The sequence below is a fragment of the Dryobates pubescens genome, chromosome 13 (genome assembly GCF_014839835.1).
Source record: "Dryobates pubescens isolate bDryPub1 chromosome 13, bDryPub1.pri, whole genome shotgun sequence".
Taxonomy (NCBI): Eukaryota; Metazoa; Chordata; class Aves; order Piciformes; family Picidae; genus Dryobates; species Dryobates pubescens.
In genome coordinates, this window is record NC_071624.1 from 21,129,205 (window position 1) to 21,152,211 (window position 23,007).

A 23,007-nucleotide genomic window follows, 5' to 3' on the forward strand; every position below is an offset into this window, starting at 1 on the left:
GGTCTGGCCTCCCCAGTTGAAGAGGGACAGGGAACTGCTGGAGAGAGTCCAGGGCAGGCTGCAGAGCTGCTGAGGGGCCTGGAGCAGCTCTGGCAGGAGCAAAGGCTGAGAGCCCTGGGGCTGAGAGCCTGCAGAAGAGCAGCCCCAGAGGGCAGCTGAGCAATGCTCAGTAAGAGCTAAAGAAGCTGTGGGGGGCAAGAGGCTGGGGCCAAACTCTGCTGAGTGGTGCCCAGGGACAACACAAGGGGCAGCAAGGGGCACAAAGTGGACCCCAGGAGGTTGGATGTGAAGAGGAGGAGAAAGTTGTTTGTTGTGAGGGTGCTGGAAGCCTGGAGCAGGCTGCCCAGAGAGGTTGTGGAGTGTCCTTGTGTGGAGAGCTTCCAACCCCCCCTGGGCATTGTGCTCCTTGGCAAGCTGCTGTGGGTGCCCTGCTGGAGCAGAGGGTTGGAGTGGATGATCTCCAGAGGTCCCTTCCAGCCCCTCCATGCTGGGATATTCTGGGATTCTGTGTCCTGGGATTGCCCCAGATTGATTCCTGTGCCAGTGGGACTCAATCACTTGGAGCTGCATTCTCCTCCATCCTGCACTGCTTGAGGCCCTGTTTCACCCACAACAGAAGCTGTTGTCTACATTGAGCACACCACATTTTCCCTTTATGGCTCAGATTTTGCTTGGTAACGTTTTGCTTGCTGGGATGAGTGGTTAGCATCCTGAATTTGCTAAGTGAAGGATGTGTGGGAATCAGATTTTGTACTTGAAAGCTTTTCTCCCTTTTTGGCAGCCTGACCAACTGTTTCCTTGGCTGTTCTTGGATGTTCCTTTTATTCCTTGTCGTTCTCCTGCTTCTCTCCCTCCTCTCTCTGCTACAAACAACCAACAAGATCATCTCTGGTGGTTAGAGGTGAATATGAAGGCAAAGTCCTGATGGAGTTTGCATCATGAAGTAGAAGGTCCTGCAGCTCCTGTCTGCCAGAGGTTGGTAGGTGTGAGGTGATGCAGTTCAGTAGCCGGCTCTGGGCTCCAGCTCCCCATGCACACAGAGCAGCAGGGCTGATGCTCTGCTGCCTCCACAGCTGGCTGTGCTTTATTTCACTGGGGTGCTTTGTCACCACGGGCTTGGGCCCTGGGCATACTGCCCTGCTCTCCAGAGCCCTGTGAGCAGGAGGCTTGGGGCTAGGCTGCAATTAGATCTCCTGGATTTCTGCTTTCAGTTTGCTGCCTGGTGCCCAACTGGTCAGTACATTCAGAGGCAGTTCCAGGCAGAGGAGCCTTAAACCCAATGATTTCCTGCCAGCTGAGGCTTTTCCTGCAGGAGCTGTTGCTCTGCTTGGATGGTATCATTCTTCCTGATTTTGAGGGTGCCAGTATCCTGACTGTAAATCTGCTGTTTCTGTTTGCAGTTCTCTGTGCATTAAAGCCACCATGGCAGCTTTGGGCCCTCACTGTGGGCATTCATTGTGCTGTTGGTGGTTATTGTGACTTCCTCCAATGCTCTCATCATCAGGTTACAGAGAAAGCCTGCTAGAAAAGCTGCAAAGCCCTCTGGTCTCCTGGAGGAGTCAGCAAGTGGGGAAAAGCTCTTCAGCCTGCCAGGTCACTTTGGTAGAGGTGTCACCTGTGGATGTTTGTGATAGACAAGGACAGGATCTGTGCTCAGGGGTTGGAGCACCTCTGCTGTGAAGAAGGCTGAGGGAGCTGGGATTGTTCAGCCTGGAGAAGAGAAGGCTCTGGGGAGACCGCAGAGCAGCCTTCCAGTACCTGAAGGGACTATGAGAAGGATGGGGAGACACTCTTTACAAAGTGATATGACAAGGGGCAATGGCTTCAAACTGGAGAAGAGCAGATTTAGAGTGGATGTGAGGAACAAGATCTGCACCATGAGGGCAGTGGAACACTGGCACAGGTTACCCAGGGAGGTGGCTGAAGCCCCATCCCTGGAGATACTCAAGGTGAGGCTCAACAGGGCTCTGGGCAACCTGATCCAGTGGAGGATGTCCCTGCTGACTGCAGGGGGGTTGGACTTGATGAGCTTTGGAGGTCCCTTCCAACCCAGACCATTCTATGATCTACCCTTTTCCTGTCCTAAACCAGCAGGAAGCATTGAGGGGACTTGGTGTGAGAAGAGAAATGCTTTGGTTTGGTGCTGAAGAGGGAGGTTGTAAAGCTGGAACATTATCCTGAGCTTGATAGGGATTAGCTGTGTGCTGGTGCAGAAACCATGTGAAGAAGTGGGACTTGGCTGATCATTTGTCTTTGATAGCTTCATTTGCCTTTGCCCCCCTAAGCCATTTCTCAGGGAGTGGGAGAACTCCTGATACTCCAACTCTCTGCATGACTTGCCATCAAAACTCACTTGTCTCAAAAGCCTCCTTTTCCTTCAGGAAATTCAGATTAAATGCAGGGCTGAGGGTGTTTTGGTGAGTGCTTTAATGGCCAATATGTTGCATGACTCAAGATGTAAAAGTCAGTGCATTGGAGAAGAGAATGTCCCAGCTTCTAAGGTCACCTTCTGTTCTGAAGGGCTCAGGGCTTACCTGACTCCTTCTTTATGGAGAAAGCACTTCCAAGACCTCTTGCATGAGGTACAGGGCAGATGAGGGACGGTGGTCTGTGGAAAGCCAGGAAGATTCCATGGTTCAAGCAAGTCACAGGATCACAGAACAGTAGGGGTTGGAAAGGACCTCCAGAGATCATCCCGTCCAACCCCCCTGCCAGAGCAGGGCACCCAGGGCAGCTCACACAGGAACACATCCAGATGGGTTTGGAATCTCTCCAGAGAAGGAGACTCCACAGCCTCTCTGGACAGCCTGCTTCAGGGCTCCAGTACCCTCAACAGTGAGGTTCATGACTGTGCCAGTTGTGAGCAGTGTTCTCAGAGCATCACAGGTTGGAGAGCTCCAACAGCTCCAGAAGCTGACCAGAGCTCACCTGGCCATAAAAGTGAGTCTTGAGGTCTGCTCAGCTGTGCCTTGGAAATCTCCAAGGCTGGGAAACCTACTTTCTTCCTGGGTAGCCTTCATCAGTGCTGCCCTCCTCATGCTGCAGCAACCTCTTACTGCTTTCCACCTCTCAAAGGTTTATTTCTAGCGCTATTTGCACAATGAAGTCTCTGCTTCTGCTCTGTCCCTGCAGTTCCACAGCAGGACTGAGAGTCCAGCTTCTTGGCTGTGCACAAAGTGTCCTCTGCAGTGCTCCAGGACTGTGCTTCCTAAGCAGATTTCTGAGAATGTCACAGATTCAGATTGTATCAGGTTGGAAGTGGCCCTCAAAGGTCATCTGGTCCAACTCCCCTGCAGTCAGCAGGGACAGCTCCAACTAGATCAGGCTGCCCAGGGCCACATCAAGTTTGACCTTGAATGTCTCCAGGGACAGGGCACTCACACTGGCACAGGTTGCCCAGGGGGGTTGCTCCCTCCCTGGAGGTGTTCAAGGCCAGGCTGGATGAGGCCAGGAGGAGCAGCCTGGGCTGGTAGGAGGTGTCCCTGCCCGTGGCAGGGGGTTGGAACTCAGTGAGCCTTAAGACCCCTTCCAGCATTCTGTGAAAGAAGCAAAGCTGCTGCATCCTGCCTGTCTCCAGTTCTCCGGCTGCTAAAGTCAAAGCTCTCTTGACAAAGTAACAAGAGAGCTTCTACACCATGGCAAAGCTCTCAGGTGAAGGGAGGGACCAAAATGATCTCCCTTTAAGCCTGGCCTCCACGTGGGGCAGCGCTGTGGTGCAAGGTCAGAGGTGTAGCTGCTGCTCAGGTAGATAGAGGCATTTATTCTAATCTCATTAGTGTCTGAGCTGAATGAGGGGATTGGAGGTGCTCAGGGCTTACCCAGCACCACCAGTGGTGCTCGTTAATGCTGTGTGCAACAGACAGAGCTCTCTGTCAGGCTGGCAGCTCTGCAAGCTGAAGTCCTGGGCACGCTTTGAATCAAAACCCACATCACAGGCCATCAGAATTTCCAGTGGTGGTTAGAAGTGAAAGTGGCTTTGGAGGAAGCTTCTCACTGACTGCTCCTTTCACCCCCTCCTGATCACATCTCCTGCTTCTGTCTTCCAGGACCTGCGCAAACAGGTAGCTCCATTACTGAAGAGTTTCCAGGGAGAGGTAAGAGCCTACACTTCTCATGGTGCTGCTGGGATGGTTTCAGGCTGGGTGCAGAGCCCTTGAGCAGGGAGCAGCGTGGGGGCTCAGCCCTTCTGCACTCTGCTGTGTGCAGGCTGTGCTGGGGTGGTGCTGGACAAGCTCAGCTGGCCTCAAATCATTTTGCATTTGGAGTGGTGGAGCAGAGGCTTCCCGGGGCAGTGACTCCTGGCAAGGGGCTGTGCCTTGGAGACCGCACAGCTGGAAGGCTGAAGGAATGCAGTGTGATCCATGGATACACAACCAGGGAGATACCACTGACAGCTTTACCTTCCCAGCTGTCAGACATCCTGCTCTAGAGGGCTGGGTGGAAAACCTGCAGCAGGCAGGTGTTTGCTGGGAAGCCCACAGAGAGCATTGAGAGCTCTGGTGCTGGCTGCTCCTTGGATTGCTCTTCACACTGCACTGCTAAGAGACTCAGGATTAGAGCCCTCACAAGTTCAAAAGCCAAGGGCTGTGATCTGCAAGAGATTCTGTGGGGAAAAGCAGCTGGGGCAGTGGCAGAAGAGCATCACAGATTGCACTGGGTTGGAAAGGACCCTTCAAGGTCATCCCCTGCAGTCAGCAGGGACACCTCCAGCTAGAGCACATTGCTCAGGGGCCACATTAAGTCTGATCTTAAATGTCTCCAGAGATGGGGCCTCCACCACATCCCTGGGCAACCTGTTCCAGTGTCTCCCCACCCTCACTGTGCAGAACTTCCTCCTGATGTCCAACCTAAATCTCCTCTGCTCCAGCTTCAAACCATTGCCTCTTGTCCTGTCACCACAGCCCCTATGAACAGCACCTCCTCAGCCTTCCTGTAGGTACTGGAAGGCTGCTCCAAGGTCTCCCTGGAGCCTTCTCTTCTCCAGGCTGAACAGCCCCAGCTCTCTCAGCCTGTCTTCATAGGGGAGGTTCTCCAGCCCTCTGCTTATCTTGGTGGCCTTTCTCTGGACCCATCCACTTCAGCTGTGGACAGCAGGGAGGCACTCAGCTCTCATGAGAGCTTGGGCCAGATTTGCACCCTCTAGGAAAATGTCTTGTGTGGGGCTTGCAGATTGGAGTTCCTTGTACAAACCCCAGTGGCTGTGTGGGGTGTAGAGCTGAGCTCTTGCAGTTAGCTGTGGTAAAGCAGCAGCACTTTGCCTTTCCCATGTTGGCACAGGGCACAGAGAAATTCAGGAGCATGTCAGAGGAAGTCTGCAAAGGGAATTCACAGAATTGTCACAGAATGGGTTGGCTTGGAAGGGACCTTCAAGCTCATCCAGTTCCAATGCCCTGCCATGGGCAGGGACACCTCCCACCAGCCCAGGTTGTTCAAGGCCTCATCCAGCCTGGCCTTCAACATTTCCAGGAGCGGAGCCTTCACAGCTTCTCTGGGTTACCCAATCCAGTGCCTCACCACCCTCATGGGGAAGAATTTCTTCCTAATGTCTCATCTAAATGAAGCTCCTTCCAGTTTGAAGCCATTTCCTTTGTCCTGTCCCTGCATGCCTTTGTCAAAAGTCCCTTCCAAGTTCTCCTGAGGAGAGCAACCTGAGGAGGCAGCTTAGCAATGGTTTGCTAGCCATGTGCTGAGCTAAATACAAGACAGAATCAGAAAGGGCTCTGAAAATCTTCATCACTCAATCATCAAAGGAGTAGATACCATCTGCAAGCTGGCAAGGCCCTCCCCTACGTGGCCATCTCAGTGAGCTGCATTCTGAGGTCACAGATTCACAGCCTGCATTGGGTGGGAAGGGTCTCTCAATGGTCATCTTGTCCAACACCCTGCAGTCACCAGGGACACCTCCAGCTAGATCAGGCTGCACAGGGCCACATTCAGTCTGATTTTGAATGCCCCAGGAATGGGGCCTCAGCCACCTCCCTGGGCAACTTCTTTCAGTGCTTACGGCTTTCCTTGTGAAGAACTTCTTCCTGATGTCCAACCTAAACCTGCCCTGCTCACTGGTCACTGTGCCTTACATCAGTGGGTGGATTTTGTGTGTGAAAGCTTAGCAAAAACTAAAGCCCCCCCCTTTCTTTTCGTGGCCTATGGTAACTTGCAGACCCAGAGCTGTGGTATGGAAATCCGATGGTGGAAACCGTGTTTGTGAAGTCATGAAAGAGATATTTTAAGGCTGGGAGAGGATTTCCTGAGGTCATTAGCATTCTTTTCATGTGGCATGAGAGTGCTGTCCAAGAGTGATGCAGTAATCCCTCAGCTGGAGGACCCTCGAAGGCTCATCCTGCAAGCCTCCAGGCTGGCTTGGTCTGGGCGAGCCCTGTGCCTCGTGTCCCCCGCACGCAGCCAGCACTGGTGAGGCAGAGCTGCTCTGATGAGCCCGCTCTGGCTCCCCACTTAGCTCAATTGCTCTTTAAACTGTTAATTTGGTCAGTGGAGTCATTCAATGATTTTCCATAGGCAGCCAACGGGAGCTGGAGATCAGTTTTGGTGTGCTGGAACTAATCAATGCCTCGGAAGGAGAGCTCTACCAACCGCTTCAGACCTGCTCTCCTTCTGCCTTTGGAAGGAGTATTCCTGGGATCTTTTATCCTTTTAACCCCCACCCCCCCTTTAATTTCCTTACATTAAGTTTACAAACCTAATTAATACAGTTTCTTTCCTGTAGGTTCACTCCATGATGGCTCAATTAGGGCAGCAGCAGAGCTGTGGTTCCACACTCAGGGCCAGCTTCGTAATTGAAAACACATTTTCCTCTCCAAAGCTTGCAGCTGGTTTGGTTCTGCTCATGCAGAAAAGGATATAACCTTGCATAACATAGGAAATGAACGGTTGAGAGAGAAGCCAAATTCAATTTCAGTCAGATATTTTGAGGATAAGTCCATGATCTATGGAAGCAGGGGAATGGGAAGTGTGTGGCTGTGGAAAGCAGCGCGTTCAGCACTCTATTAATCACGGCTAGCCGGGCGCCGCTCCGCGCTCTGGCGTTAGCGCCCCTGGTAGGACACAGGCTGGAGAGCAGCCAAGCACTCCAGAAGTTAACCTCTTAAAGACCCTGGGCTGCTTTCTCTGGAATAAATGTAATTTTGTGGTCAGGAATAAATGCTTGTGATGTAGCAGGAGCTCTGCAAACAACGGCGTGGCGAGGCTGCTACAAATTGCTGCGTGTTGGGAAGTCAGCAGCATCCATCACACCCACGGCCCTCCCGCTGCAGACACAGCCCTGCCGGGCTGCTCAGCAGGGCCCAGGAAATCACAGAGTCACAGGAGGGCTTGGGTTGGAAGGGACCTTAAAGCCCTGCTAAAGCAGCAGCACTTTGCCTTTCTCATGCTGGCACAGAGAAGTGCAGGAGCACGTCAGAGAAAGTCTGCACAGGGAATTCACAGAAGTGTCACAGAATGGGTTGGGTTGGAAGGGACCTTAAAGCTCAGCCAGCTCCAAGCCCCTGCCATGGGCAGGGACACCTCCCACCAGCACAGGCTGCTCAAGGCCTCATCCAGCCTGGACTTGAACACCTCCAGTCAGGAGGCAGCCACAGCCTCCCTGGCCAATCTGTGCCAGAGTCTCCCAACCCTCACTCTCAAGAATTTCTTCCTCATGTCCAGTCTCAATCTCCCCTCTCCCAGCCCAAAGCCATTGTCCCTCATCCTGTCACCCCCAGCCCTTGTCAAAAGTCCCTTCCTAGCTTTCCTGTAGCCTCCAGGTACTGGAAGGTTGCTGTAAGGTCTCCCTGGAGCCTTCTCTTCTCCAGGCTGAACACCCCCAGCTCCCTCAGCTTGTCCACACAGCAGAGGTTCTCCAGCCCCTGATCACCTTCGTGGCTTCCACTGGACCCTCTCCAACAGTTCTATGTCCCTCTTTTGCTGGGGGCAACAGAGGCTTCTGTGTCCCCATACTTCCCTTGATGCAACTTGAGGCCAAATCTGGCACTGGGCAGTGCTGGTTTGCTTTCAGTGTCCACTCCACAGGTGTGGGTTGGGGAAATTTCCTTGACAGGACAGGAGCATGGGGGGGGACTTGGTGCTGCCTCTCCAGTCCATGTCCTGACGCTGGCAGGGACAGGAGAGGTGCTCCACGTGCTGCTGGGGTGACAGGGCTGAGCAGGCCTCTCCCTTCTTTGTTGACACAAGTGTGTAATGGTTATTTATTTATTTTTGGCTGCCTTGATTGCAGTTGAGACAACATCTTTCCTCAGGAAGGGGACTTCAATTATACGTCAGCAGCTCGCCAGCAGATGTGCTCTCCCTGAGGAGCCTCCAGCATGTCTGCTGCCAGCGCTGGAAACATCCCTGAGAGAGGAGAGACAGCTCCAGACTGAGGAACAGACCTGGGGAAGCAGTCAGAGGCTCTCCCACACGCACCTCTCCCTCCTCACTGGGGCAGACCTCAGCTGTTGGGGTAACAGGCAAGGGCCCAAACCTGACACATGACCATGAGAAGCAAGAAAGGCCCTGTGCAGCTTTCTGAAGCTCTTGCAGGTTCACCTCACAGGATTATGGAATGGTTTTGGTGGGAAGGGACCTTTAAAGGTGATCCAGTCCAACCCCTGCAGTCAGCAGGGACAGCTGCAAGCAGAGCAGGTTGCTCACAGCCCCAAACACCTGACCTGCACTGGTGCCAGCCATGGGGCAGCTCTCACCTCTCTGTGCATCCTGGGCCAGGCTCTCTCCACCCTCAGTGTCAAACATTTCTCCCTTCTCTCCACTCTCAATCTCCCTCTCTCAGTTCAAACCATTCCCCCTTGGCCTGTCCCAACAGGCCCTGATCAAAACTCTGTCCCCAGATTTCTGATCTCCCCTTGAGGCACTGCAAGGCCACCAGAAGCTCTCCCTGGAGCCTTCTCCAGGCTGCCCGAGGCCAACTCTCTCAGCCTGGCTTCACAGCAGAGGGCTTCCAGCCCTGCCAGCACTGCTGTGGCCTCCTCTGGCCCTGCTCCCCCAGGTCCCTGTCTGTGCTGAGGGCTCCAGAGCTGCCCCAGCACTGCAGGGAGGCCTCAGCAGAGCACAGCAGAGGGGCAGGATCCCTTCCCTGCCCCTGCTGCCCACACTGCTGGGGATCAGCCCAGGTCAGGCTGGGGCTGGGCTGGCAGCGCTCAGAGTTCCTGTCCAGCTTTGCTCCCCCAAGCCCTTCTCCTCAGGGCTGCTCTCCATCCCATGCAGCATGCAGGCAAGTCGCACAGAGGCAGCAGTTACTCCTAGGGTAACTTTGGGGAGGATCAGCCCAACTCCTCTTATTTTTATGTAAGTGACAAAGTGGTGAGATGCCTGTTGGCAGCTGGTGGGTTTGGCTATATTAAGGCCTCTGTGCCACTGCCACGCGTTGGGGTGAAACGCTCACAGTGGTGGGAAAGGATTTCTGTGAGATGGAGACAGGCAGCTCTGCTCCAGTTCACAGTGTCAGCAGGAGCTTCTCATCCTCTTCAAAAAACAGAGAGCTTGAAGTGTGCTGGAAGGAATGGGGATGGGAGGGCTGTGCTGGGCATGGAGTTCTGCTGAGCGTCATCAGCTTCTCCAAATCCAGAATCGTTTCTCTGTCAGCGTTACTGTGGGGCTCTGTGCAAGCCACTGCCTGGCCTTGTTCTGCTGGAACAGAGAAGCAAGAGAGTAAGCTCAGCATAAAGTGTTAGCAGAAGGTTAGGGTTTGGTATTGCTGTGCAGGTGGGGTTTGCACAAAGGCAGTTAATGAGCTTGTTCTTGAAGGATTCCTCTGCCCTAGTTTTAAAATCCAGGGGTGTTCAGCCTGGAGGAGGCTGAGGGGAGAGCTTCTGGCTGAAAGGAGGTTGGAGCCAGGTGAGGTTTGGTGTCTTTTTTCCCATGGAACAAGGGATAGGAAATGGCCTCAAGCTGCACCAGGGGAGGTTTAGTTTGGATATGAGAAACAATTTCTTCCCCTTGAGGGTTGTCCAGGCCTGGCCCAGGCTGCCCAGGGCAATGGTGGAGTCCCCATCCCTGGAGGGGTTTCAAAGCTGTGTAGATGTGGTGCTGAGGGCCAGGATTCAGTGGTGCCCTGGCAGTGCTGGGTTAACAACTGGACTCTGATGGTTTCAGAGGTCCCTCCCAAGCAAAACGATTCCATGATTCTGTGGGATAGAGAAGCAGATGTTTGGATCATCCATAAGGGAGAAAAGCAGTGGTGGGTTCCAGGTCACAGAGGCAGGAAGAGGGGCAGATGAGTGCTCCCACTCACTTCATTGTGCTCCTGCTGGGAAGCTGGAGGTGATGTGGAACATCCCTGGCTGCTCAGCCCCGGCAGGAGCCCTGCTCTGTCCCTCTGCCCTCGCCCCACTTTGCCACACCAAGCACAGCTGGACTGGCTGCAACAGGAGATGTTCTCCATCCCACCTTGTGCTCTTGCAGAACCTCAAGGCTCACATGTGGCCAGCTCTGACATCTCCCTGGTTAGTGGCAGGGCACAGAATTTGCTGATCTGCTCTCTAGAAAGATGTTCTTTCACCCTGGGGGAAAGAAACTGTCCCCTCCTAGGAGCAGCTCAGCTTCCTCTTCCTTCTTGCAGTGTTTCGCCTTTGTGAGTTAGGAAATGTCCTGACTGACCAGTGCTGACCAGGGACAGAGGCCAGGAAGCAAAGTGCAGAATGAGAAGGGTAAATCATTATTTATGTGCTCAGTATCCAGCCCCAGAAGTGCTCTCACACCCTTCAAGGCTTCAGCCAGAGAGGCCTGGCCCCATCAGTAACAGCCACTCTGCTGATTGCTGATCTGAGCCAGACCTTGCCAATCAACAGCATTTCTGCAGCATCCTTGCTGCTTTGCTATTGATCCAGACTTCTCTGGGGTCAGGCTTGCTGGAGTTCCTTATCTGTGACACTGGAAAACACTGGGAGGGTTTAAATCATCTCTGGGGGCGGGGGGCAGGGGTGCTGGCGTTATCTTGGTTGTCCAGGGCTATCCTTTATGTGTCATGGACAGCTCTGAGCTGCCAAGAGGCAGAGAACTTCTTTCCAGGAGCAAGCTGTCATCTAGTTTGCTTTACTTAACAGTGAGCATTACCAAAGCCTGCAGCAGCTGTGGAACAAATGTGTGCTGTGCACTGGCAGCCTGACCAAGGGCAGCACTGCCCTGCCACTCTGATGGGGCAGTTAGGGAAGGAAATTACAGCACCACAGAACTGCCTGCTTGGAAAAGATTCTAAGATCACTGAGTCCAACCATAGCCCAACATCTCTGCACACAACTCTTAGACCATGGTCCTGAGCTCTTCATCCAAATGTCTTCTACACCCTGCCAGGGATGGGGACTCCACCACCTCCCTGGGCAGCTTGGGCCAGTGCCTGAAGAAATTTTCCCTAGTATCCAACCTGAGGCTTCCCTGCTGCAACTTGAGGCCATTTCCTCTCATCCTGTCAGTTACCTGGGAGGAGAGGCTGGGCTCCACCTGGCTCCAGCCTCCTTTCAGGGAGTTGTAGAGTGCCAGAAGATCTCCCCTCAGCCTCCTTTTTTTCAGTCCTCTCAACTGCTCCTCCCCAGCCCTGCTCTCCAGACCCTTCCCCAGCTTCCTTGCCCTTCTCTGGCCCTGCTCCAGCCCCTCAGTGTCCTTCTTGGAGTGAGAGCCCAAAGCAGTTTTCAAGGTGTGGCCTCCCTGGTGCTGAGGTGCTCTTTACCAGGGTAACTCTCATGACATTTGGGAGTTTGACCCTGCTTTTGCCATCCATATCTTGTCACTCTGGCATGGTGCCATACCCAGTCCATGCCAGGACAGGAGTGGTGCTGGCCAGTGCCCTTGCCCCAGCCCTGGGTGCTCATCTCCTCCCTTGTGCTGAGCCCAGCAAACACTCAGGGTGAGTCAGTTATGTGCAGGCTGGAGGGAAGAGAAATTTGCTCTCCTCTGTTGCTTCATTTGTCTTTGTCATGGCTGAGCTGGGCCATGCCAGGCTGCAGGGGCTGTAGACCTGGTGGAGGAGAGCAGGAGCCTGTGGCCTGAAGCAGCAGGAAGGAGCTGAGCTGCTCTCTTCAGTCCCTGCCTATAGATGGATTGGGAGTTTTGAGAGCAGGAGCTGAGAAACACAGCTTGGAAAGGCAGGGAGGGGTGAGGAGGGACACAGAGAGGTTATCAGAGCATGTGGGAGAGGTTCAGCAGCCAGAGCAGAGCCACCAGGGCAGGGAGCTGAAGGCAGGGTGGCAAAGAGCAGCAGGCAGGGAAAGCACGCTGTCCTGCTGCTGTCAGCATCTCCAGGCACATGGTGGGCTGGGCTGTTCCGCTGGAAGGAGGACCAAAGATTGGAAAAGCAACCAGAAGCTGTCCTGTGAGAAGCTGGGAGCTGAGCTTCCCTTAGGGGATGGCAGCATTGTTTGGGATTTCTCTGGGCTGGAAAGGAAGAGAAGGTTTCAAGGGTTCAAGGCTGCAGCTGTTTCACAGGGGAGAGTCACAGAATTAACCAGGGTGGAAAAGACCTTCGAGATCATCATGTCCAACCTCTCACCCAACACCATCTGATCACTATCCCATGGCACTAAGTGCCTCCTCCAGTCTCTTCTTAAACACTTCCAGGGACACTGACTCCACCACCTGCCTGGGCAGCACATTCCAAGGGCAAATCACTCTGAAAAATTCCCTCCTACCATCCATCCCAAACCTCCCCTGGAACAGCTTGACACTGTGTCCTCTTGTTCTGGTGCTGCTTGCCTGGGAGAAGAGACCAACCCCCACCTGGCTACAACCTCCCTTCAGGGAGCTGTAGACAGCAAGAAGGTCTCCCCTGAGCCTCCTCTTCTCCAGGCTAAGCAACCCCAGCTCCCTCAGCCTCTCCTCACAGGGCTGTGCTCCAGACCCCTCCCCAGCTTTGTTGCCCTTCTCTGGACACCTTCCAGCATCTCAACATCTTTCCTAAATTGAGAGATGCAGAATGGAAGAGCTGAGGGTTGAGTCTTTCTGAAAGCTCTGTTTGTAACTTGAGGTTGAACCAGGAGGTGGTGAGGCAGATGTGCTCTCCCCAAGATGCCTCCTGGTAGCCTCCCTGTGTCCTGCACCCAGGCAGCTGCACCAAACAGCTCAGGATCATCCCCCTGGGAAGTCCTGATTCTTGTCAGGGGATTTACAGCACAGCTGAGATGCAGACTGTGTGCTTCAGGCAGCTGCCTGGACAGGACAGAATGCTGCTTCATTTTCCATCCAAAATCTTCTCAATTGCAGCAAAGATTCAAACAAACAAACAAACAAACAAAGGTAAGTAAAAAGAATTCAAGATGAAAAATATTTTTACTCTTCATAGAAGTCACAGAAGAAGAGACCTTAAAGATCATCTCTTTCCAACACCCCCTGCCATGGGCAGAGACACCTCCCACTAGCCCAGGTTGCTCAAAGCCTCATCCAGCCTGGTCTTAAGCACTTTTAGGACTGGAGTCTCTCTGGGTAACCCAATCCAGTGCCTCACCACCCTCATGGGGAAGAATTTCTTTACTAATCTAAACTGAGCTTCTTCCACTTTGGTGTGAGGTTGCTGAGCCCTGGAGCAGGCTGCCCAGAGAGGTTGTGAAGTCTCCTTGTGTGGAGAGCTTCCAACCCCTCTGGGCATTGTGGTGTTGGGCAAGCTGCTGTGGGTGCCCTGCTGGAGCAGGGGGTTGGACTGGGTGATCTCCAGAGGGCCCTTCCAACCCCTCCATGCTGGGAATCTGGGATTCCTTCACTAAGGAGTAGTCTTTGGATTGCTAAGTTGTCTAAAAGATAAGGAAATCCCCAGCAGTGCTGAATGATCCAAGCTGCTCTGTCATGGCCGTGTGCTGGTCTCAGCTCTGCTGCTGTGTTGGTAACTGTAAGGTCAGAGAATTTCAGTGTCAGTGCAGAGCACAGCAGCACCTGGCAGTTCCAGCTTCCTTGTGCAGATCTTTATCCTCTTGCTTCATCTTTATGTTCAGAAACAGCCTGGTGCAGCCTCCTGGCTGCAGTTGGTGAGACAGTACCAGGCACAGCACCACGCAGAAGAGCATCCCCCTGCTGCAGACCCTGCTGCAGACCCAGGTGATTTGTGGGGCAGCTGACATCAGACTCCAATTAATGCTGAAATTCCTTAAAGAGTGACAGATTCCAAAACAAAGCCACAGGTTTGGCTTTGATCTGCTTGAACTCGAGTGGGCAGAGCTGAAATGGGAAGTGCTGATCTTCAGATAAACCCAGAGTCAACGTCTTCCCTGCCAGAGTGGCCAGATGGGTGCTGCTTCCCCAAGTGTGGAGATAAAGCCACTGAGTTCACTGCTGATGGTTTGAGTTTAGCCATGTTAGGAGATGTTAGGCTGTCCATGCTACAGGGGTGAAGTGCCAGCAGTACTGGGCAACCACCTGGGCAACGGCAGCAGACAGAGTCCCAGCACAGTGGGGTTGGAAGGGACACCTGGAGCTCATCCAGCCCAACCCCCCTGCTCCAGCAGGGCCCCCACAGCAGCTTGCCCAGGAGCACAACGGCCAGGGGCAAGGGGAAGCTCTCCAGAGGAGGAGACCAAGTTGGTATTCATGGTGAAGTTGGAGAGAGAGGATTATGGAGGAGCAGGATGTCAGTCAGCCTCTGATGTGAGGCTGGTACCCTGAGAACACTTCATGGCAGCAGCTGGGAGAACGAGGTGGAGAGAGGGAAGGGTGCTCTCAGACCAGTGCCTTGCTCCAGCTCCCTCCACAGAGCTCCAGGGATGTTTTAAAGCTGAAGGAGGGAGGGGTGTGCTAAGGAGGGGAGGATTCCTCGTGTCTCATTCCTGGTATCTCAGGATAGCACCAGGGGGATTATCAAGACAAATAGGATGCCAAAACTTAAAAGTGAACATATGTTTCTGGGGGTGGTGGGGAATGCAGAGGTCACCCTTGTTTCTTTCTAGTCAGAGAAGACATAATGGGGCCTGGCTTAGATAAATTAAGATTTGGAGCTCAGCTCGTGTCAAGACTCCCCTGGTGTAATTGTGAGCTGACTTCTTGCAGGGTCCCTGAAGTTTTTTTAGAGTCAGATGAAACTGTTCAGCAAAAGTTTTATAACAGCCTTCAACTGCTCTAATGTGAGCTGGCTGCATCTCGTCCCTGGTGCCACCTGAACCAATTTTACTTTGGTTTGAAAACTTTTCAGTGAGCTTCCAGATACTTCCCTCCAGGTTGCCTGAGTGCTCTGCTTCCTGTCTTTCTGGACTGCCATTTCTATTTTGCTGGTTTTGATGTCTTTTTCAGCCCATGTTTCCTTTTGTAGCTAGGAGCTGGCATGCTGAATGGGTGTTTGATTCCAGTCAAGGTCAGCACAGGGCTTCATCTACATTTTGTTTAAGGATCTCTCTAGCAACCAGCACCAGAACAAGAGGACACAGTCTCAAGCTGTGCCAGGGGAAGTTTAGGCTGGAGGTGAGGAGAAAGTTCTTCACTGGGGGAGCTGTTAGCCATTGGGATGTGCTGCCCAGGGAGGTGGTGGAGTCCCCATCCCTGGAGGTGTTCAAGATGTGGCACTTGGAGCCATGGTCTAGTCATGAGGTCTGTGGTGACAGGTTGGACTTGATGATCTTTGAGGTGTCTTCCAACCTTGGTGATTCTGTGATACTGTGATCTAAAATAGTTGCAGTGCTCATTTTGAACAGAGCCTTGATCTGGACAGATTGAGGGATTTTTTTAAACAGCTAAACATAAACCAAAATCTTTTCTGCCTGCTGGGATTGTTTGGAATTCTGGTTCTGAACTGGGGGGGGAGGGGAGGGACAGGGAGAGTGTGAAAGTTTCTGTGATGTACAAACTGCTTCTGTCAGGAAGTCTGTGGTGATCTCCTTGGAAGATGTTCACAGAGACACCGAGTCCCAGCACTGTGGGAGTGGGAAGGGATCTCTGGGGATCAGCCAGTACTGCATCAGGAAGAGTGTGGCCAGCAGGAGCAGGGAAGTCATTCTGCCCTGTGCTCAGCACTGGTCAGGCCACACCTTGAGTCCTGTGTCCAGTTCTGGGCCCCTCACTTTAAGAAGGACATTGAGAGACTTGAAGGTGTCCAGAGAAGGGCAACAAAGCTGGGGAGGGGTCTGGAGCACAGCCCTGTGAGGAGAGGCTGAGGGAGCTGGGGTTGCTTAGCCTGCAGAAGAGGAGGCTCAGGGGAGACCTTCTTGCTCTCTCCAACTCCCTGAAGGGAGGTTGTAGCCAGATGGGGGTTGGTCTCTTCTCCCAGGCACCCAGCACCAGAACAAGAGGACACAGTCTCAAGCTGTGCCAGGGGACGTTTAGGCTGGAAGTGAGGAGAGAGTTCTTCCCAGCAGGAGAGATTGGCCCTTGGGATGTGCTGCCCAGGGAGGTGGTGGAGTCCCCATCCTTGGAGGTGTTCAAGAGGGGATTGGATGTGGCACTTGGAGCCATGGCTTAGTTGGTCAGGAGGTGTTGGGTGAGAGGTTGGACTTGATGATCTCTAAGATCTCTTCCAACATTATTGTTTCTATGAGTCTATGATTCTAAAGCAGAGGTACTTTCAAGTACAAAACCTGATTCCCACACATCCTTCACTTAGCAAATTCAGGATGCTAACCACTCATCCCAGCAAGCAAAACGTTACCAAGCAAAATCTGAGCCATAAAGGGAAAATGTGGTGTGCTCAATGTAGACAACAGCTTCTGTTGTGGGTGAAACAGGGCCTCAAGCAGTGCAGGATGGAGGAGAATGCAGCTCCAAGTGATTGAGTCCCACTGGCACAGGAATCAATCTGGGGCAATCCCAGGACACAGAATCCCAGAATATCCCAGCGTGGAGGGGCTGGAAGGGACCTCTGGAGATCATCCACTCCTACCCTCTGCTCCAGCAGAGCACCCACAGCAGCTTGCCAAGGAGCACAACGCCCAGGGAGGGTTGGAAGCTCTCCACACAAGGACACTCCACAACCTCTCTGGGCAGCCTGCTCCAGGCCTCCAGCACCCTCACAACAAACAACTTTCTCCTCCTCTTTGGATGGAACCTCCTGGGGTCCAGTTTGTGCCCCTTGGCCTGTCCCTGGGTACCACTGACAAAAGATGTTGGGGTGCTCAGCTGAGGGGTTTCAGTTGTGCCTCTGTGGAGGTGCTCAGCTGAGGGGTTTCAGTTGTGCCTCTGTGGAGGTGCTCAGCTGAGGGGTTTCAGTTGTGCCTCTGTGGAGGTGCTCAGCTGAGGGGTTTCAGTTGTGCCTCTGTGGAGGTGCTCAGCTGAGGGGTTTCAGTTGTGCCTCTGTGGAGGTGCTCAGCTGAGGGGTTTCAGTTGTGCCTCTGTGGAGGTGCTCAGCTGAGGGGTTTCAGTTGTGCCTCTGTGGAGGTGCTCAGCTGAGGGGTTTCAGTTGTGCCTCTGTGGAGGTGCTCAGCTGAGGGGTTTCAGCTGTGTTTGGTATTTCAGTGGCTGAGTGGCAAGGGCTGAACAAGCCACACCTTGTGTTGTACTTGGGGAAAACAGAAGAGCAAATGCCCTTTATTAACATATGAAAAAGCTGTAATAGGCAAACAGATCCATCCTGTTATTGCCGTGCAATGGAAGCATTTCAAATGCTTTGGTTTCTGTAAAAGGGGCAAATTAATTTTTCAGACTGCAGCAGAGACTCAGGCCTGTAATGCTAATTGTATTTAATAATAGTAATTTAAATTTGGCTGCACTCTGCTGAGCAGCAGCGAGAGCAAACTGTATGTGGGAACGCTGAGGTCCAGAAGCCTACCATATGGTGTGCTCTGGCCTTCAGAGCCTGTCTTTATGTACCCATGAAATATCTCAACTGCAGAAGCCTTCCTGCTGCCTGCCCCCTCCTTTCTCACCCCTTCACGAGCAGCTCGGGTACTTGATTTACACTACCCGGAGCCTCTCTGCCTTGGGCACTTTGTGCCATATTCTAATTTCAAAGAGTCTTTGTGTGAAAACGTTCTAACCAAATTACTGATGTTCTCCTTCCCTAACGAGCATCAGTCCATCTGTGACTGCTTCAGCTCAGATTAATAAATGGGTTATCCACAACCATCAATCCCTTGCTCTCCAGCACGTCACAGAGCCCTCGGAGAAGCCAGTGCCTGCCCTGAGCCTGGCTTGGTGAAGCCTGAAAACCAAACCTGGCCACAATTTATAGCTGCTCTCCACCTCCACCTTTTTGGCCTCTGCTGCTTTGTTTATCACCCTTCCCACACCTTTCTTTTTTTCAGTTGTCAGGTTGCAGACAGGCTGAGTTTCAGCTATGCTGCACTTCCACCAACTGCATAGTCACAGCATGGGTTGGGTTGGGAGGGACCTGAAAGCTCAGCCAGTTCCAACCCCCTGCCATGGGCAGGGACACCTCCCACCAGCACAGGTTGCTCAAGGCCTCATCCAGCCTGGCCCTGAACATCTCCAGGCAGGAGGCAGCCACAGCCTCCCTGGGCAACCTGTGCCAAAGTCTCCCCAGCCTCACTGCAAAGAATTTCTTCCTCATCTCCAGTCTCAATCTCCTCTCTTCCAGCTCAAAGCCATTTTCCCTCATCCTGGCAAAGTCCCTCTCCAGCTCTCCTGGAGCCACTTCAGGTACTGGAAGGTTGCTGTAAGGTCTCCCTGGAGCCTTCTCTTCTCCAGGCTGAACAGCCCCAACTCTCCCAGCCTGTGCCCGCAAGGGAGGTTCTGCAGCCCTCTGATCATCTTTGTGGCCTCCTCTGGAGCTGCTCCAACAGCTCCAGGTCCTTCTTGTGCTGGGGGCACCAGAACTGGATGTAAATGAATACAGATTCAGGGGAATTTAAACTTTTCTCTAAACACAAGCCTGTCTTGTGTTACAGTAACTTCCCTCTTTACAACCTCTCCCTGTATCTCTCAAGTGCTGCCAAATGGACTGCAGATGCTTTCGTGGCCTTAATTCTGCTCCTTGACCCATCCCCATGTGCCTTCTCCTGGTCTGTATGTGGTGCATTGTGACTCCCTGTGATTTCTGCCGTTGTCCTTTGCTTTTCTGGCCTTAATCCTGCCCATCCTGATCCGGACAAGTCACTTCCCAGCCATCAGACTAATCGACAGGATCACGTGCCGCCCTGCGCTGCCTCCCTGCGCGCTGCCTCCCTGCGCACTGCCTCCCTGCGTGCTGCCTCCCTGTGCTCTGCAGCTGCCTCCCTCCAGTATTTTCATCAACTACATTGGAGGATTTCCCCCCAACCAAACTCCATCCCTTCAGAAAGTCATTTTTTGTCCAGCCTCAACAGAAGTGGCACCAAACCTGACGCCCAGCACCCTCCTGCTTATCTCTCCTCCTCCCTGCGTACTTCCTCTCCCTGGCACTCTCTGCTTCCTGCGCCCAGGCTGTGCCAGCTCTGCAGCCCAGCCGCCCCATAGCCTGGCTTCAAAGCCTGCCAGGCTGCCTCCTCTGGAATAAAACATTGAATCACAAGATCACAGGATATTAGGGGTTGGAGGGGACCCAAAGTGATCTTTGAGTCCAACCCTGCTGCCAGAGCAGGACCATAGAATCCAGCTCAGGTCACACAGGAACACATCCAGACAGGCCTTGAAAGTCTCCAGAGAAGGAGACTCCACAACCTCCCTGAGCAGCCTGCTCCAGGGCTCTGGGACCCTCACAGTGAAGAAGTTCCCCCTTGTGTTGAGGTGGCACCTCCTGTGCTGCAGCTTACATCCATTGCTCCTTATCCTATCCCAGGGAGGAAGTGAGCAGAGCCTGTCCCCTCCCTCCTGACCCCCAGCCCTCAGCTATTGATAAACATTCATTAAATCCCCTCTAAGTCTTCTCTTCTCCAGATTGAACAGCCCCAGGTCCCTCAGCCTCTTCTCATAAGGCACATGCTCCAGTCCCCTAATCATCCTGGTGGCCCTCACTGGGTACTGCTCTGAAACACAGACACAGAGAGCCTGGCCATTGTTCTGCCTTCTCTGCCAAATCAATAATGCAGTGAAAGAACTGAAGGATGACTTTCAGGCAGGACCTTCCTTTTTTAGCCCATGGTGACGTAGGCACCTGGCAGTGGCTTTGGAGCATTACCTGCTTGCCCAGCGGAGAGCAGGCCTTGGGGGTCTGTGCTTCTTCAGAGCCTTCCTTGCTTTTTATGGGAGAGAGAATCTCCATGGATTTAGATTCCTGGTTGGAGAAGCTGTGGTACAATGGTGTCAGGCTTTCGTGCTTCCCATTCTGCCTCTCTCTGCTTGAGAGGATCCACTCAGGGGATTGATTCAGCTGGAAGAGGGCAGATTTGGTCTGGAGATCAGGAGGAAATTCTTTGCAGTGAGGGTGGGGAGGCACTGGCACAGGTTGCCCAGGGAGGCTGTGGAATCCCATCCCTGGAGGTGTTCAAGGCCAGGCTGGATGAGGCCCTAAGCAGCCTGGGCTGGTGGGAGGTGTCCCTGCCCATGGCAGGGGGTTGAAACTGGATGAGCTTTCAGGTCCCTTCCCACCCCACTCTGTGACTCTGTGACTTGCTCTTGGGCCATTTCGGTTGGGTTTTGGCAGTATGTAGAAACCTCTGTTGGTTAAGTTCAGAAAACACAGGATCACCAAAAAAATGTGCTGTGGAATAAGTGTTTTATTCTCAGAGCCATAACACTGCCTTTGCTTGTAAAGTGAAGGTTTAGTTGAAAACAGAGATTTAGGGGAAGAGAACAGGTTGTGAGAGGCAGCATCAGGCAGTGTCTTAGATTAGTCTGGTGTGTGTTGCTAATACAGAGAGAAGCCAGTCGGAGCCTGGCCAGAGCTCAGTGTTCAGGCAGTGCAGACTCTCTAGGTCTGAGCCTCAGCTTTGTCAGAAAACTGATTTTCATGTAGGAGATTCAGAGTTGTTCATTGTTCATTCACAGGGTGCCCCACAAATGTTTCTTTAACCTCTCATAGGCTTAGGGGATGTAATGGGCAAATGTATTTGTGACAGTAAAGGCAGAGTGTGACTTCAGTTCTGTTCTGTTACATCTTAGTAAGTGCTGGAGGAAGGCTTCCCTCAGCCTCCTCTTCTCCAGGTTGAACATCCCCAGTTCCCTCAGCTGCTTCTCATCAGCCCTGTTCTCCAGATCCTTCACCAACTTCCTTGCCCTTCTCTGGATCTGCTCCAGCTCCTCAATGTCCATCTTGGAGTGAGGACACTGAAATTCAACACAAGATTTGAGGTGTGGCCTCAGCAGTGCCCAGTACAGGGAAACAATCCCTGCCCTGCTCCTGCTGCCCACACCATTGCTGCTCCAGGCCAGGCTGCTGGTGATCTTCTTGGCCACCTGGGCTCCCCCTGGCTCATCTTCAGCTGCTGGCAACCAGCACCCCCAGGTCCTTTTCCATCAAGCAGTTTCCAGCCACTCTGCCCCCAGCCTGGAGCATTCATAGGGTTGTTGTGAGCCAAGGTCAGGACCCAGCACTTAGCCTTGTTGAACCTCATTCCACTGTCCTTAGCCCATGGATCCAGCCTGGCCAGGTCCCTCTGCAGAGCCTCCCTACCTTCAAGCAAATCAACACCAACTTACTGTCATCTGCAGACTTACTGAGGGTGCCTCGATCTCCTCGTCCAGGTCACTGATGAAAAGCATTGAAGAGAACTAGCCCCAGTGCTGATGAGCCCTGGGGAGCACCACTGGTGACCACCCAGCAGCTGGATTGATGCATTAAGTAGTTTGATATGAAATTCATCCATTTCTGGTGCCAGCTCTCAGTGTAGGAGTTGTCCTGGGCCAAGTCTAACAGCCTTCCTCTCGCCCCTTGCAGATCGACGCGTTGGGGAAACGGAGCAAAGAAGCCGAGGCAGCCTTCTTGAATGTTTATAAGAGATTAATTGATGTTCCAGGTAAGCACATGATGCCCTTGTGCTGCTAAGTGGGTGGTTTCTGTTTGGCTGAATGCTTGAGGGCATTTCCTATGCCTTGGAGAAGGTGAATCTGAGCAGTGGGATTGTTCTGGAGGGGATCCACTCCAGTACTGGTTCTGATGCAGGCACTCTGCATGGCCTCTCTCCGTTGCCTTTACATCTGGCTGTTTGTCTGAATTGTTGGACGTTATTGCAGCGTGGTGTGAATCTCAGTGATTTGTCTGTCAGTGGTTTTGAGCAAAATCCTGAAGCTTCATCAAGAAGCAGCAGGATCTGTGGAGGACAATGAAAATTGTTCGTGCCTTTGAAATAAAAGCCGAAAGCTGTAATGAAATCAGCAGCAGGTTTCAGCTCTCCTCGGTGCAAGTGTGAGCAGAAATTTTCTTCAAAGGCCTTTATTGTATTTGTTTTCAACTTGCTTTTTTGTTTGGCATCAGAAGTTTCCAGATCACTTTGGTTTGGGAGTTGATGGTGCTTTCTCCACTGGTAGATAAAGACTGCCTGAAGAGATTTTTTCCTTTAGCAGCTGTACCCAAAGCTGACAAGAGTCAGGAATCCAGGGCTCCCCTTCCACATCTGGGCCTGACTGACCTGTGTGCATAGGACAGTGTGTGCATGATTTTCAGAGTCCCAGCATGGTGGCATTGGAAGAGACCTCCCACTGCTCATGCAGAGCACCCACAGCAGCTTGCCCAGGATCACAATGCCCAGGGGGGGTTGGAAGCTCTCCACACAAGGACACTCCACAACTTCTCTGGACAGCCTGCTCCAGGCCTCCAGCACCCTCACACCAAATAACTTTCTCCTCCTCTTCACATCCAACCTCCTGGGCTCCACTCTGTGCCCCTTGCTGCCCCTTGTGCTATCCCTGGGCACCACTCAGAAGAGTCTGGCCCCAGCCTCTTGCCCCCCACAGCTCCTTTAGCTCTTGCTGAGCATTGCTCAGCTGCCCTCTGGGGCTGCTCTTCTGCAGGCTCTCAGCCTTTGCTGCTCCCAGAGCTGCTCCAGGCCCCTCAGCAGCTTTGCAGCCTCCCCTGGACTCTCTCCAGCAGTTCTCTGTCTCTCCTGACCTGGGGAGCCCAGCAGTGGATGCAGTGCATTTTATACTTCCATAATCCATTGACACTCTATGTAAATATTCAAACTACTTATCTTGAGAGGTTTCAAGATATAATTAATACTTCTAAGTGCTTTTAAGGCCTCATTGCAAAGTGCCCCCTCATCTTTACTTGCTTTACCTTTTAAG

General features: G+C 52.9%; 1 protein-coding gene across 2 annotated transcripts in view; it reads left to right on the forward strand.

Annotated features, from left to right (window-relative positions):
* CUX1 (cut like homeobox 1) overlaps positions 1 to 23,007 on the forward strand; it is a 380,313-nt gene that overhangs the window by 143,125 nt on the left and 214,181 nt on the right. Inside the window, exons 3-4 of one of the 2 annotated variants that reach the window (XM_054167074.1) lie at positions 4,047 to 4,094; positions 21,662 to 21,740. In XM_054167074.1, the coding sequence (XP_054023049.1) occupies positions 4,047 to 4,094; positions 21,662 to 21,740 (127 nt within the window). The remainder of the gene's footprint in view (positions 1 to 4,046; positions 4,095 to 21,661; positions 21,741 to 23,007) is intronic. The other variant, XM_054167076.1, reaches the window with a different exon arrangement.